The 17430-nt window shown below is 42.4% G+C and overlaps 1 protein-coding gene across 1 annotated transcript in view; it reads left to right on the plus strand.

Annotated features, from left to right (window-relative positions):
- Positions 1-9242, plus strand: part of GPR161 (G protein-coupled receptor 161) — a 38515-nt gene extending 29273 nt beyond the window's left edge. Inside the window, exon 6 of the mRNA XM_073667220.1 lies at positions 506-9242. Coding sequence (XP_073523321.1) covers positions 506-750 — 245 coding nt within the window. The 3' untranslated portion in view covers positions 751-9242. The remainder of the gene's footprint in view (positions 1-505) is intronic.
- Positions 9243-17430: the final 8188 nt, after the last annotated feature.

Below are 17430 nucleotides of genomic sequence, written 5' to 3' on the forward strand. Positions count from 1 at the left end.
CAACCCCTATAAGGATTTACAGACACACTGCTGCAACAAAATGGTAGGATTTTTTTAGTGAAGACCATTTATAAAGTCTCTTAGCTTTGCAAATAAACAATAACAAAGCAAACAACAAAAATTTTGTGTAAAGGTGTACATAGCTTTTAAGGCTAGGTCCACACAAAGCTCAGTGATAAAGGTATTAATATGGAATTAGTGTCAGAATTCACTTGTGATAAGCGTGCCATTTATTCTAATAGCAGAACGCCTTTTGTGCGCTTAGCGCTTCTTTTCTGCGTTGTTTGAAACATGAAAAAAAAGTTGTGTTCTTTGAATCCGATTTCCTTTTGAAATGAATTGAGCTGAAAAAAAAGAAAAAGCCCCACACAAATCTTATTTTTTAGCAAAAAATTTTTAAGCCTGAAACATCCTCGTAAACAAAAATTGGGTTACCATGCCCTGAGACACCCCTGGTTAATTGTAGAAAAACGGTAATGTATCATGTACATATTTGTATCCACAGATGTTAAAAAAGCTCAAGAAGAAGAAGAAGCCCCATGTGCCGTGTCCTTAGAATGCTATGCCTTCAGTTTGGCCAAAACCATTGAGATGGATGCAAAACTCAGCTTGTTTGGAGAAGAAGCGTTACGTAAGCCCTCCACCGTGCCGCCCTTGCCAGGGACTTCCTGTTTAAACCGGGGCAACAGAAGCCTTGCCACCCAGAAGCAAAGGGTTGTTCTGCAGAGCATTGAGGAAGGGACCACGTGACCGTCTATACCGTAACACGGAGGCTTCCACCTCGCGGATCCATGGAAAGTGAAATACATTTTATTCATTAACGATGCCATCTGCTGTTGCCTGTTCTCAACCACTGCCATTACAGATGGGGTTTGCTTTTTGGTCACACTTGGTAGTATTATTACCAGTAGTATTGTTTTTGATACAATGATCCATTTTGTTACATTTGTATGGGTTTTTTACTCTTTTTGGTACTGGGTGTTGCTTTTTAGATATAAACGCGGTATAGTTTATAAATGACTGCAGCACACGTTTTATATATTTTTATAGCACTAGAGCTTTTGTTTACATATATTTATTTTTTTTTTTATTACTACTTTGTTTTTGTATTTTCTGCTCTGGAAGTACTATTTATTATGTTTTAGAGCATTTTTCATGCATGTGCCTACCTATGCCTTCATGGTACTTTAAATGGTTTTTAGGCTGATAAATATACAAATCATTAATTTTATATGTCAGTATTGAACCAACATTTGGCCTCAAAAGCGATTGGATAACTTGTAATTTTTATGAAAAATGAGAATCTGAGTATGTGACTACTGTTGCGTGAAGTGAGACGGACTCCATGAGCATTTCTTACAAGCCAATGTAAAAGTTAAGTTTAATATATAAGATGTTCTCATCTCAGAAGGTGGTTGTTAGATCGCTAGGACATGTTACCACTTTACATTTAGCGGTGGGCTGATCCCTGGAACCCTTTATAGACCTTGTGATCGAGGATTCAGCAGTGTGGACTCAGCGCAGTGCCTTTTGCACAGTCTTTCTGCAGTAAGGCCCTATTAAAGGCAATAAGTCTGGCTGTGGTTCTCTACACAGGGGGTCGGCCAAGAGTTTAGCCGTGCAGGCACAATCTTTCAAGGGGCCGATGCGCTGTGGCCACTTTGTTCTTAGGATTGCTGGGTTCCCAGATGATGTAACCCACCCATTATATAAAGTAATGGACTAGCCTAGTGATATGCCATCATTTTGAGATGGGAATACTCCTTTAAATCCCCACGTAGCTATTTTTTTTTAGATCAAAAAGTATTCCTTTTTATTGTCATCTTGCCAGAAAGTTCTTCCAAATCCAGCATTTGTTGAATATGGTAGATTCACAAGACATGGACTTGTTGTTAGCAGCTGTCCTTTTCCTCTGTATGGGGGATAATCTGTTGTATGGAACTGATTTTCATTTACAGAAAACTCAATCTATTGCAGGTGAAAAAAGTGCTAATTCAATGGGATTAGGTAATTGGGTGTCCGCTTATAATAGTCCCTTTATCTTTCTCATCATTGGACACCTTTAAATTTGGTTGCTGAATGCTCCCAGTTTTACAGATCCATTTCAAGGTGCAATGCCCCTAAAGCGAGTTACAGCTTCTACATGACGAATTAAAGAAACTCCAGCCTTTAGTGTCCAACACTTGGCAGGTCGGCAGTGTCTTCTGCACCCGTCAGATGATTCTTCTCCCTGCGGAATCTGTTTGATGGGATTTTTAATCTAATCCGTTTTGAAGCAGATAAAACCAAAAATATTGGTTGATACAATTCAAATTTAAGCGCGTAGAGCATGTTCACACAACCTTATCTTTGCTCCGAGTGCTGTTCCTGACCCATGTAGTTCACGTGGGCTGTACAGATGAGTTTTCTCATGCAGACTGAGTGTCACTGTAATAAAAATAAGTTATAGTGAGCACTAGTCTCTTCTGCATTTCATAGGACTTTTTTAGTCAAGTTCAGAAAAAATCTGATCCCAAACGCATCAACTGTTTATCATCCAATTTTTATTCATACATTGCAATTATTAAAGTGTCCACTTACAAGAGAGGGGGCCCCAAACTGTAAGCTATATAAAATAACAAGCTCAACTAGAGCTCTCCTTGTGTGGCTCCAGTGCCAGCTCTCCTTGTGTGGCTCCAGTGCCAGCTCTCCTTGTGTGGCTCCAGTGCCAGCTCTCCTTGTGTGGCTCCAGTGCCAGCTCTCCTTGTGTGGCTCCAGTGCCAGCTCTCCTTGTGTGGCTCCAGTGCCAGCTCTCCTTGTGTGAGTCCAGTGCCAGCTCCTCGCCGCTGCTCCATTCCCAGTGCTTTGCTATAGTGGTGATGTCACGTCCGCAGTGCGCGTGCTCTAGCCAATCACTGAGCACAACGCTCGTGCACCGACGTTGATTTAACGCAACGCTGAGCTCGCTCACGGACTGCCAAGTGCCGTGATGTGTTAACGTGATGTCACCATTGTAGTTACAGTACCGGAATCGAAGCAGCGTCTGCAAACCAGAGCTGGACCCAGGGAGGATGAGTATCTCAATTTGAACAACACCTTTGTCATAAGAAACTATATTTCATCTTGTAAATTTCATTACCGAGCATATGGCTGAAAATATTTCTGAAAAGAAAAATCTTTTTTTTTTCCCCTGGATGAAAATTGGATTTTTTTTAAATTTGCTCTTGTTATCTTAGCCTAAGGCTAGGTTCACACGATTGTATAAAAAATCGTTCAGAGCTTTATCCAGAAAAGTGGGATGATTTTTTTTCTCCCTTGTCATCTATATACAGTCTGTTTTTTTACGGCATCTATTAATCATTTACAAGACAGTTTACGGTTTCCTGTTACAGAATTGCAATGTATCTGTAAAAATCAGATGCTGTACGGTGGCTCCGTATGGTATCCTATTCTTCTTTTTTTTTTTTTTCTCGTGTTCAGACTTGAATAGTGATTCTCTGACTGATTACTGAAGGAAAATCGTGCATACTATATATAAATAATATTTTTATTTTATTTTTTTTTCCACACACAGATTCGGTCAGTAAAAAAAAAAAAGTTAATCTGCGCTGCCTCATTGAATAACATTGGTCCAAGTGTAATTAGATTTTTTTCTTTTTTTTTAAATGAATAGCACTCGTACCGAAAATACAGGCGTGTGCACGAGCCTTAATAAAGATTATATGCATTATGTCCAAAAACGGTGGATAATTTGCATTGTAAATCTTCATGTTGCCTGCAGGTTTTACTTACTGTGGCTTGCGAAAGTATTCACTACCTCACAACCTGGAATTTCACTGTTTGTTTTTTATGAGGGTTTGCATCAGTTCTTGTAAAGATCATGCCTACTACTGTGAACATTTGGTTTTCTTTTTATTGTGAAGCAAACAACAAATAGGACAAAATTACTGAAAACTTCAGCGTTCATAACTATTCACCCCCCCCCCCCCCCCTAAAATCAGTACTTTGTAGAGCCTTCTTTTGTGGCAAAATACAGGTGCAAGTTGCTTTGGATAAGGCTATATGAGCTTTCCCCATCTTGCCACTGGAATTTTTGCCCATTCCTTAAGGTAAAACTGCTTCAGCTAGTTAGTTAGATAGTTTCCTCTGGTGAACAGTAATCTTCAAGTCTGACCACAGATTCTCTATTGGATTAGGGTCTGGGCTTTGACTAGGCCACTCCAAAATATTTACACATTTCTCCTTAAACCACTCGAGTGTTGCTTTAGCAGTATGCTTTGGGTCATTGTCTTGTTGGAAGGTGAACCTCAATCCCAGTCTCAAATCACTGACAGATTGAAACAAACAGATTTTGCTCAGGAATATCTCTGTATTTCGCACCATCTATCTTCCCCTTGACCCGGACCATTTTCCCTGTCCCTGCTGCCGAAAAACACCCCCACAGCATGATGCTTCCACCAGCATGTTTCACTGTGGGGATGGTGTTCTTGGGGTGATGAGCTGTATTGGTTTGGCCCCAGACAGCGTTTACCTTGGTGGCCAAAAAGTTCAATTTTGCTCTCATCTGACCACAGCACCTTCCTCCATACATTTGGGGAGTCTCCCATATTTATTTTGGCAAACTCAAAATGACCTTACCATTTGTGTGTGTAAGTAAAGGATTTTTTTCTGCCCACTCTTCCATAAAGGCCACCTCTGTGGAGTGTACGACTTATTGTGATCGTATGGACAGATACTCCAGTCTCTGCTTGGGAATTTTGCAGCTCCTTCAGGGTTATCTTTGGTCTCTGTGCTGCCTTTCTGATTAATGCCCTTCTTACCCGGGCTGAGAGTTGTGGTGGGCGGCCATCTCTTGGCAGGTTTGTTGTACCATCTTCTTTCCATTTGATGATAATGGATTTGATGGTGCTCCTTGTGATCATCAGAGATTGGGATATTTTTTTATAACCCAACCCTGACTTGTACTTCTCAATAACTTCATTGTTGTTGTTTGGTTAGTGATGCCTCTTCCTTAATGGTGTTGCAGCCTCTGTGACCTTTCAGAAAAGGTGTGTATATACTGACAGACAATGTGACACTTAGATTGCACAGGTGGACTTCCTTTCAGTGAGCATGTGACTTATGGAGGTAATTGCTTGCACCAGAAATTTTTAGGGACTTCATAGCAAAAGGGGTGAATACATATGCACATGTCAATTTTAAGTTATTTGATCCAATAAATTAAATTTCTGCCTATATTTTTCTCACTTCACGTCACCATCTTAGACTATTTAGTGCTGATGCATCACACACAAATCGAATTACAAAAATATTTAAGGTTGTAATGTAAAGAAATAGGTAAAAAGCCAGGGTGGGAGGGGTTGTGAATACTTATGCAAGCCTCTGTATGTAGTGTTTTCCAGAGCTTGCTGTGCACCATATTCATAGGCATACAGAACATTTGGAATTGCTATGATCATGCAAATATTTAACACTACATGAATTTGAGGTTTTTGCAAACCTCATATACATTTATTGTAATGTAAATTGCTGCAGGTGTGTGGGGTGGAATCTGCGAATCCACCAGGACATAGTGCAGTGTTTGTTTCCGACTTGGTAGACTGACATTAATGATTATAATGAAGACAAGACAGCTCAAAATGTTTATATCAGTATTGACTTTATTATTCTATTTTCATTATTGGCTGTTAACTTAGTCTCTGGGCATTGTGTTTGTCATTTGCAGCCCTAATGTATGGCACTGTATGCCACCAATGGGGTCTAATGCATATGAAAAGTATCGCATATATAAATGCTTTTTTTCTGCAGAGGTGGCCGGTAACCTAGACAACAATCCGTAACCTATAGAATTAAAAATCCCAATGTTCTTGAGAATAGAGAAGATTTTTAATAACAAGTAAATTTCAGAGTTGTTTGTTTATGCAAAGAAATTACCCATAAGTTTACCCTTGCAGCTATTGCCCATCTGTGGGTGGGTGGGGTTTTTGGATCCAACAACAGCAGGACCCTGTGCTTAAGATGGAAACCTGCATTGGAAGGCTATCTAGGGGCTGGGACAAAGCACCAACTTTCTTCCTAAGTAAGTAAGTAAGTAACTACATATAGGTCCCAAATGATATTACCCTTCTGTTATGACCAGTTGTGTAAAACATAACCACACCACCTGTAGACATCTGACCAATATCATGATGTGTAAGCCCTGTATCAGTGTACATAGTGCATGGCACGCCGACTCCTGTCGCAGATTGTCAAGCAATGCGTTTCAGTAGATCGTGCCGTCTCTCAGTGGAGACCTTTTACCAGATTGGCTGGTATTTGGCTTCTGATTTCTCATTGATTGGTCCTGGACTAGTTCTGGACTATCTGTACATTGGCTGCACTGGTGTTTGGTGCTTCTATGGTTGGCATATTTTTAGCACTGCCTGGTGTAGGTTTACACACAGCTCTTCACTGTATTCCCATTTGTTCTAAGCTCAGAAATGGTTTCATTATTTAAAGTGTTCATAATGCAGATATCGTACTTTTGTGATTCAGATTTTAAATATTAATCGCCTTTTTATGACCCTTGCCTTACAATGCTGCTGCCTAATTCACAAGGCTTCGGATTGTCTTTATACTATGGTTTTCTTTTCTTTTTTTATTCTGCTAATGTGAGAAGCTTCAGCCTATATGTCTGATCTCACTTTCTCCTTTCACATGAGAGAGTCAGCTGAATTCAACAGGTCCATGCAACTTTTTCCTTAGGGCTCTTTCACACGTCAGTATGTCCGGTACGTGTGGTTACAGTTTCCACATGTACTGGAAACACATACACACGTAGACCCATTCAAATCTATGAGTCTACGCACATGTTAGTGTGTTTGACGGACCGTGTGTTCCACACGTACACTTGTCTTCTTTTTACATGCTGTACGGTCTGCAAAATTTCTCACGCATAACATCCGTGTGTCATCAGTGTGACAACTACCAGCACCTGGGAATCGGTGTACAGTTAGCGCTGTTCCCAAGCGCTGGGTGCTGAACGCTGCCCTCATCATTGTATCTTGCTCGCACTGTGATCAGCACGAGCAAGGGACAGTGTTGGGAGTAATAGTCTGCTCCCGCAGTGTCCCTGTGTAAAAATAAGAATAAAATAATATCCGGAGAGGTCCCAAGCTGTAATCCTCTTACATCAAGGAGCCGGGGAGAATGAGCCACTCCATTGAGCGAGCCCTGGAGTTGCACTGAGCTCAGGAACGGTGTCCTGTCACTCAGTGAACTCCGCTCAGTGCAGGGCCTTCGATCGCTGGAGCGGTTCATTCTCCCCTGCTCCTCGGCGTCTGCGGTCAGAGGATTACAGCTTGGGACATCTCAGGACAGGTGAGTATAAGGATTTTATTATGTTATTCTTATTTTCACTCATGGACACTGCGGGAGCAGACTACTACTACTCCCAACATTGTCCCTTGCTGGTGCTGATCAAAGCGCAAGCAAGGGACAATGATGGGGTCATCACCTGGCGCTTGGGAACAGCGCTAACTGTACACAGATTCCCAAGCGCCGGTACATGTGATCCTGATGCAGCACACAGTTGCCACACACGGAAACGGATATCTCCGGTATCGGTTTTTCCGGTACTGGAAAAATCAGGACGTATGAAACTGGCCTTAAGTGTATGGCCAATGTACAGTGCATATCTACTTTTCTCTGTAACCTTTTATATATGGAGTGAAAAAAAAAACGTTAACACTGCTTTTGCCATTGATCGAGTTCAATACATAGTTCTACTTTTTGTGTGTTTATACTATAGATTTTTTTGACTTGCGTTAGAGACATCTGTTGGCGAATTCTACCGATATATATCTTCAATGTGCATTGCAGTGTGAATATGAATCCATCTATATACAGAAATGGTAATTGAAGATTGAAACAGAAAATGATGATCCAGCACACCTTTAAAGGAGTTGTTCACTACTAGGACAACCCCTTCTTAAACTAAATGTTTGGCCCCGATTTAAATAAATAAGCCTATACTCACCTCCTGTTCCAGCAGTGTCGGAACTCGCGGTCCCAGGGCTGTGATGTGGTGGAATCTCATGTGATGCCCGGCGCCCAATGAACTCTGGCATCACTGTCTTCGCCTTCGTATGAACTGAACATGAAGCAGAAGTCCGGGCTGAAGCTGCTCTCTCACTTCCCCTTCATGTTCAATTTGACAGAAGGCGGGGACAGTGACATCGGCGCTGATTGGGCGCCTGGCACCATGTGTCACAACAGCACCGGAGCCCCGGAAAAAAGCAAGTACTGGCACTGGGAATGGCAATGGCACGGGAGGCGAGTATAATCTTTATTTTATCAGGGTCAAGCGTGGGGTATGAGAACGAGTTGTCCAAGTAGTGGACAACTTCTTTAATCTTGCATTGCAGCTCCCATCTGGGTTTGGGGAATTTCTGTGCACCCCAACATACCATTGGTGGTATTATATCCATGTTTGATTTAAGACCAGTGAAGCTACACAAGTGATTGTGTAAGTATGGCAACTGGCAGAACTGTATGAGTATATAGCTGACTTTACATGGTGCTATTTTTGCGGACTATTGACAACTTTTACTTGGAACTGTAACAATCCAATGAGTAACGCGGACCATATCCGACTGATTAATCAGACTAAGAGAGGTATTGTCCATGGCAGGCGATGGATGTTTAAAAGTGAAATTGATGCAAAAAAGTAATTTTTATCGTGAAGTGATCTGAAATTGTAAAATGTTACCTCATAAGCAAAACGGATGATATAAGTGCCAGTTACACCTTTTCAGATCACTTTGACCAGTTATTTTATTTTTTTTGTGGACCAGCAATAGATTTAGAGGGCATCTCAACATGGTGACATGTTTGCTACTTGGCTCCTTAGTTTTGACCAACCCGCCAAATGTTTGGTTTAGGAATACGAAAGACGTTTCCTCCTCCCTCAGTCCTACAGATGTTTTACATATCTATATACATTCCCCTCTCATTACAGGTTGCATTATATAGCTGTGAGCTAGGAAAGTTGGAGAGGTGTATAGTGGACTTATCCTACTGTCCCTAAGGCCATTTTCACTCGGCCATCATTCACGGTCTGAGTATAGATTGCAATGTCCAGAGGGGCCGCAAGTCAAACTCTAGCCTCATGGACCTATATGGAGACCGGCGACTGATAAGGACTAGTGATGAGCGAGTATGTTTTGTTAACCCTTTCGGTGAGTATGCTCGGGCCGATCACCTAGTAGTTACAGCTTCTCGGTGATATGGTTGAATCGCTCCCGTGTGCATGATTTGCGACTGTTTGACAGTTTTAATACATGTGAGGAATGTCTATTTCTTACACATTCCTCACATGTAATAAAGCTGTCAAACAGTCCGCAAATCATGCACACGGGAGTGATTCAAGCATATCACCGAGCAGCTGTAACTACTCGGTGCTCGCCCGAGTATACTCAGCAAAAGGGTTAACAAAACGTACTTGCTCATCACTAATAAGGACATTTCGGTCTGTGCCCGAAATAGGCATGCCAATTGGCTGACACCGGTCTTAAACTTACCGTAATCTGTCTTTGATTTTAACTCTTTCTCCTACCTCCAAAGAAACTTTCAGGCTATGCTGCATATAGAAATGCTGGACCACTTCCTCTTCTGTCAATGGCAGCCACTCCCAATACCAATTTCCAAATGGTGCTGTAGGCCTTTAAACATGCAGGTATCACTAAGATCAGGTGACATTTTGTCATGTGACCACCAAGGGATGCAGTACTTAATATTGGGGAACGATGCTGGTCTGGGAGGCAGGTATTGTTTGTTATTTTATTCTGCCCTCTGGGGCTTTTTAATAAGGTGTTAGGTAATAGTGTCACATTTCTAAGCACATCTGTGCACACCAAGGGAGAATAGATCCTAAACTACAACTACATTGAACGTGATTCTTTCTTGATGAATCGTTACATTTGATTTATCTGTTTTACAAGTGTTTATAGAAAAATATTGGAGAAAGGGAAGTATTGTGCAGCTTGACCCTGTAATTTAAAAATCACTCCTTTATTCACTTGCACGTTTCAAACACTCCATGTGTCCTTAGTCCTGAAGTTACAAGTGTGGTTTCCATATATTTTTTATTTTTTTTACGAAAAGTGCCCTGATCAATGAGTGTTATTACTGTCTTCTACTTTATAGGTACAACCACATTGCACGGTGTGAGTGTTCTGTATTCCATTTGTTTGCATGTAGTTTGTTTTCTATGTATCTGTAAATTTGTGCACATTCCAAGTGCGTTTTTCATCTGTTAATAAAACATGTTTTGTACTTCAAAATTGTTACATCTTTATTAGAAACTTGAGTCTGGTGTTAGAAACAAATTTCAATACTCTTCTATGCTATAATGAACATCCCACAATTGCACTTTGTTTTTCTCCTCTTTTTCACGTATTCTTATTTTATACTATTAGACTTGACAATATACATTAAAATATACATAAGCCTCAGCCCCAAATACCTGAAGCTATAGCTCACTACCATATGTTAGTTAAGTTGCCTGTACACATTACATACAGTGCCTTGAAAAAGTATTCATACCGTCACCTTTTCCACAAGTTTTTCACGTTACACCCACAAACTTGATGTTTTTTATTGGGATTTTATGTGATATATTAACACAAAGTAGTAAGTATTTGTGAAGTGTAAAGGAAATGATACATGGTTTTCTAATTATTTTAACCCTTTTACCCACCCAAGCCTGTTTGCATTTTCCTGACTAGGCCACATTTTACAATTCTGACCACTGTCACTTTAGGAGGTAATAACTCTGGAACGCTTCAATGGATCCCACTGATTCTGAGATTGTTTTTTCGTGACTTATTGTACTTTATGATAGTGGTAATATTTGTTCAATATGACTTGCGTTTATTTGTAAAACTATCGGAAATTTGGCAAAATTTTTTAATATTTTGCAATTTTCAAACTATTAATTTTCATGCCCTTAAATCACAGCGGTATGTCACACAAAATAGTTCTTAAATAGCATTTCTCACATGTCTACTTTACATCAGCACAATTTTTGAAACATTATTTTTTCTTTGTTAGGAAGTTATAAGGGTTAAAAGTTGATCAGCAATTTCTAATTTTTCCAATAAAATTTACAAAAAACATTTTTTTAGGGACCACATCATATTTGAAGTGACTTTGAGGGGCCTTTATGACAGAAAACACCCAATAGTGACACCATTCTAAAAACTGCACCCCTCAAGATGCTCAAAACCACATTCAAGAAGTTTATTAACTCTTCAGGTGCTTCACTGGAATTAATTAAAAGAAAAAAAGGGGGTTTGGTACCATGTTAGCCAGTTGAAAAAATATTGCTCTCCGTGGGAAAAACAAGATAATCTTGTAGTTATGATACCTTTTAATGGCTAACAAAAATAAAATAAATGATGTTACAAGGCAAGCTTTCGAGACAACTTAGGTCCCTTCCTTAGGCATGGTATAACAAAGTATCTGAAGAAACACAAATCTATGCACACTAAAAAGCAAAGCAGATGCATGGCATAATAAATTGACATTTAAATAAACAAACTGAGTTTACAGAGTGAGCGAAACTGGAATTAATGTAACGTGGAAGGAAAAAATTAACATTTAATTTTTTTTCACTAAAATTGTACTTTTAGACCCAATTTTTTTTGGGTTAGCAGGAGAAAATAAACCCCAAATTTTGTTGTGCAATTCTTCATGAGCACACGGATACCCCATATGTGGGGGGAAAACCACTGTTTGGGTACTCGGAAGGGAAGGGGCACCATTTAGACTTTTTGAATGTAAAATTTGCTGGAATAATTAGAGGATGCCATGTCGTGTTTGGAGAGCCTCTAATGTGCCTAAACAGTGGAAACCCTCCCCCCTCTCCCACCCACCCACACACACGTGACACTATTTTGGAAACTAGACCCCTCAGGGAACTTCTCTAGATGTGTGGTGAGCTCCTTGAACCAACAGGTGCTTCACAGAAGTTTATAACGTAGAGTCGTGAAAATGAAAAAACATATATTTTCCTCACAAAAATGTTTTTAGCCCCATTTTTTTCATTTTCACAAGGATAGCAGGAGAAATTGGACCCTGAAATTTTATGTGCAATTTCTCCTGAGTACGTCGATACCCATATGTGGTCGAAAACTACTTTTGAGGCGTAGTGCAAAGTTCATAAGGAAAGAAGCACCATATTTGAGTTCACATTCTGCTGGACTGGTTTGAGGGTGCCATGTCACATTGGCAGAGCCCCTGAGGTGTCAGAACAGCAAAACCCCACCTCCCATAAGTGACCCCATTTTACAAACTACTCAATGAATTCATCTACGGATGCAGTGATTATATTGACACCACAGGTGTGTCACTGAATTTTATTCCATTGGGCAGTGAAGGAAAAAATTATTACATTTTTACCAGAAAAAAAAAATTTTGGCCCCAGATTTTACATTTTTACACTGGAAAATTGATAAAAAAGGCACCAAAATGTGTCCCACAAATTCTGCTGTATGCAGCAATATCCCATATGTGGTTGTACAGTACTGCTTACTACGAGACTCTCGAGGGATGAAGCACTGTCTTCCTCCTGGAGTGCAGAATTTTCTACAATGGTTTGCAGACTCAATATACAGAGCCCTTAAGTGCTAGAAGAGCAGAATCGCCCCTCAAGTGACCCCATTTTGGAAATTCTACCCCTTTGGGAATTTATCTACAGGTGCAGTGATGATTTTGACGCCATTGGTGTTTTCCAGAAACAAGCAGCAGTGGATGTTGCTGAGTGAAAATTGCGTGGTGCCCAGCTCGTGCTTCTGGAGACATGCACCCGTAAATTAGGTGGGCTCTCATCACTACAGAAATGCCAAACATGTGGACGCTAACTACGGTTTTGGCACACTGAGGGTTTCAGAAGGGGGGGGGGGGGCATTTGGATTTGGGAGCACAGAATTTGCTGAATTTCTTTTGGGGGGTGGGGGCGAGGAGCCATTTAGCTTGCTTTTGTACTATCAGTAACGTGGAAGCCCTCTATATTTCATCTGATAGATGACCGACCTGAGTGGGGACTATTTTTTTATGTGGACTGAGTTGAAGCATTTTACATAACATTTATCCTGCGCTCTACGCTGAGCACTTACATTGGGGTTTTCATCTAAATCTCCGAATTATGTGATTCAGATGAAATCCCTGAAGGATCCATTCACTATAATGAGTTACTCTGCCTGGCCTCTTTTCAGTGTTGCCCTTCTTTTTTTTCCAGAGGTGCACTAAACTGTCTGACTGCATGCCTAAAAAGATGAACCCTGCCGGATCACAGGTCCGACAGCGTCCACAGTGCTTCCATGTGCCTTATTATAGGGAATCTTCCGCTGAGGGTTCCATTCGAGTCACGTATTTCAGAGATTTACACGGAAAACTTGGTATAAGCGCTCAGGATAAATGTGCGCCAAGACTGAATGAACAAATAAACAGCAGGTGAAGATTTTGTTATATTTATTTTTTACGCGGTTCCTCGTGCGGTGTAAGGGCTTAGACGTCTTTATTCTTTGGGTCGGTGCGATTACAGCGATACCAGATTTATATTGGGTTTTTATTAGTGATAAGCGAGTATGTTCTGTTAACCCTTTCGGCGAGTATGCTCGGGCCGAGTTCTGAGTATTTACAGCTGCTCAGTGACATGGTTGAATCGCTCCCGCGTGCATGATTTGCGACTGTTTGACAACTTTAATACATGTGAGGAATGTGTAAGAAATAGACATTCCTCACATGTAATAAAGCTGTCAGTCGCAAATCATGCACACAGGAGTGATTCAAACATAACACTGAGCAGCTATAAATACTCGGTGCTCGGCCCGAGCATACTCGCCGAAAGGGTTAACAGAACATACTCGCTCATCACTAGTTTTTATGATTGACAGCTGTCACACACTAGAAGTCGCTTTTTTTTTTTTTTTTCGCCATATTTACAGAGCTATAATTTTTCCATATTTCGGCCGACAGTCATATGATGACTAGCGTTGAGCATTCTGATACTGAAATATCGGGTATCGGCCGATATTCGCGGTATCGGAATTCCGATACTTAATTCCGATACTTTTGCAATATCGTATACCGGAATCGGAAGTTCCCATAATGCAATGAGCCAGTTTCATTTTATTCAGCCAATGAGGATCCTAAGAAGTGTGGGCACATCCTGTTAGGCATGTAGGCATCTTAACTAATGGCATGGCTGTGATTGGCTGCTGAAATGATGTCATGATGCACTATAAAAGCCGCCGCCGCCATTTTCAGCTCACTCTGCTGTGAATTCAGTTAGGGATAGGACGCTGTTGTTCTGAGGGACAGTTTTAGCTACCTATTTGGTCTATTCTGCTTTACCCAAGCTACTTTATAAATCGCTGTGCCTTGCAGCGCTAGTGCACAGTTCTCTGTGCTGTTCACCGCTGTCTGCAAGGTCTGTGTGTGTGAGTGGAGCTCACCCTGTAGTGTGTGCTTCAACCACGTCTGGTTGTAGTGCACTCGGTGTGTGCCACTGCCTCATACATTGTCCTTTTTTGCCACTTCATAATTTTTCCTGATATCTCCTATTAGTGTGGTGGTTCCATCCGTATTCAGCTAAATTGGTTCCAAACACACTATATAGGAGTAGTTAGGGGAGCCTTTCTGCAGCATTGGGCCCTGCAGCCCCAGCCAGATTAGTATTAGCCTATTTTTTGCAGCCTCATCTATTGCATAGTAGGTTACCTTCCTACATTGTAATAGCTACAAAAAGTTGGTGATACTATTGGTATTACATCTTTGGGCACATCCAGTGTCTTTTTGTGTCAAAAAAACCTAAATAAAGTTCACCAAACACTCCACTTTACAGTTGTGTAGGCCACATTAGCTCATATTAAAGTCTAGTCCACACTTTATAAAATTAGTGTTTCTTATACCTGTTAGCAGCTGTTCAGGAATAAGCACACTAAGCCCTTAGTACTTTTCTGCCTGTCTTTATCAGTCTACCAAGATGAAGAAGGCAGGGAGTAAGGCATGTGGGCGTGGGCGTGGAGTTTCTGCAGGGAGAGGACGTGAGGATTCTGTGCCTGCAGGGAGAGGACATGGGGATTCTGTGCCTGCTGCGGGCACCAGTGACTCAGCATCCCCCAGTTTTACCAGGGAACAGTCCTTTATGCGCAGCTTTGTAGGAGCTAGCCGTACCCCACTGCTGCGGGAGGACCAAATTGAAGCCATTGTCGGATGGATGGCAGCTAACTCATCGACTTCAATTAGTTCCAGATCCTCTCAGGTCCTGAGCACTGAAGAGCACCCATCTGTCTCTTCACCACCTGCCAAATTGGCCAGGCAGTCAGAGAGCCCTGGACAGGAGCCATCTCTACTTCTGTTCTCTGAATCTCTTGGCTTGGAAAGAGGGGGCCAGCTAAGCAGAATTCGAGAATTTGAAGAAGAGGTAGTATGCAGTGATGCGCAACTTTTGTCTCTCTGAATCTGAAGAGGCGGGTGGGCCAGTGCCTATGGTCAGCAGCACACCTCAGTACGCATCTGATGATGAGACTCAGGTGCCACTTTCTGGTGCATACTGTGCTGTCGAGACTACCCAGGAGAAGCAGTTGTTTGAAGAGGGTGGTGTAGATGATGAGGTCCTTGACCCATCATGGCGTGAGGGACAGGAAGGTGGTGGGAGTAGCTCTGAGGAAGAGATTCCCCGAACGGCCCAAAAAGGAGGGAGAGGGAGGGGGCAGACTTGGTTGCCTGTAGCCTCCACTTCAGCACCCATTAGGAGCATGGCTCTTCCAAAATCCAAAGCGGGCGCTCCCAAGACTTGCAGTGCCTGGTCCTTTTTTGACACAGTTGCAGATGACATTTGCTTTGTCAAATGCAAGCTGTGTAATCAGAAGGTGAAAAGAGGGAAAAGTGTCAGCAACCTCAATACCACAAATATGTGGAAACATGTGCGGACCAAGCACGTGGTGGAGTTACAAAAACACACTGAAGACCTAGGCCAACCTACAGCGCCACCTACCACCTCTTCAGCTCATGTTGTAGCCTCTTCCTCCAGCTCACATACAGCTGGTTCGGCTTCCTCACAGGATCGCCATGGAAGAATCTCTGGCACTGTTGTACAGAGACACAGTGTAATTCCACCCACAGCACCACTTTCCCTGTCATCCTCACTCTCCCAGGCCAGTCTACAGCCATCGTTCGCACAGGCATGGGAGAAAAGGCGCCCATACTCGGCAAACCACCCCCGAGCACAGGCTCTGAATGCTGGCATTGCTAAACTACTGGCCCTTGAAATGCTATCATTCAGGCTGGTGGAGACTGACACCTTCCGTAACTTTATGGCATTGGCAGTCCCACAATACAACGTGCCCAGCCGCTTTTATTTCAGCAGGCAAGCCATCCCTGCCCTGCAACAGCATGTGGAGGGAAAAATTAAACATGCACTACAAAACGCCATCAGTAGCAAGGTCCACCTGACCACCGATGCGTGGACCAGTAAGCATGGACAGGGACGATACCTTTCCCTCACTGCCCATTGGGTAAATGTTGTGGAGCCGGGTACAGATCTTGAGAGTGGCGCTGTACGTGTTCTGCCAACTCCAAGGATTGCAGGAATCCAGTCTGTACACATTGACTCCTCCTCATACTCAGGTTCCTCTGAATCAGCGCTGCAGGAGCCGTCACGGTCTACCTCCACATCGACCGATATGAGCACAGCCGTGGCCAAACGTCAACAGGCCGCATTAAAATTAATTTCTTTGGGGAATCGAAGCCACACAGTGCAGGAGCTCTGGAATGCCATCAAGCAGCAGAGCGACGTGTGGTTTGTGCCAGCGAATCTCCAGCCAGGCATGGTAGTGTGTGACAATGGCCGAAATCTGGTGGCAGCTCTGGGCCTAGGCAACCTCACTCACATCCCATGTCTGGCACATGTGCTCAACTTGGTCGTGCAGAGTTTTTTGAGGGACTATCCGGATCTTGATGCACTGCTTCACAAGGTCCGCATAGAGTGCGCTCACTTGCAGCGTTCCAGCAACGCAAGATCACGCATTGCAGCTCTGCAGCGCCGATTACGTCTTCCGGAACATCGCATCATATGTGACCTACCCACCAGGTGGAATTCAACGTTACATATGTTGGAGAGGTTGTGTGAGCAGCAGGCAGCAGTAATGGAGTACCAGATGCAGCAGGCGCAAACAAGTCGCAGTGCGCGCCGTTCACACTTCACCACCACTGAGTGGGCCTCTATGAAGGACATTTGCCACGTTTTGCGTGCCTTCGATTATTCCACGCGGATGGCGAGTGCAGATGATGCACTAGTCAGCATGACTATCCCCCCTATCTGCCTGCTTGAAAAAACACTGCAAGCACTAAGAAACGAGGTTTTGGAAGAGGTGGAGGATGAGGAGTCACAAATGCCATCTGCTT

Source organism: Phyllobates terribilis, unplaced genomic scaffold, assembly GCF_046119375.1.
Source record: "Phyllobates terribilis strain yellow unplaced genomic scaffold, ASM4611937v1 Scaffold_2__4_contigs__length_985480577, whole genome shotgun sequence".
Classification (NCBI taxonomy): Eukaryota; Metazoa; Chordata; class Amphibia; order Anura; family Dendrobatidae; genus Phyllobates; species Phyllobates terribilis.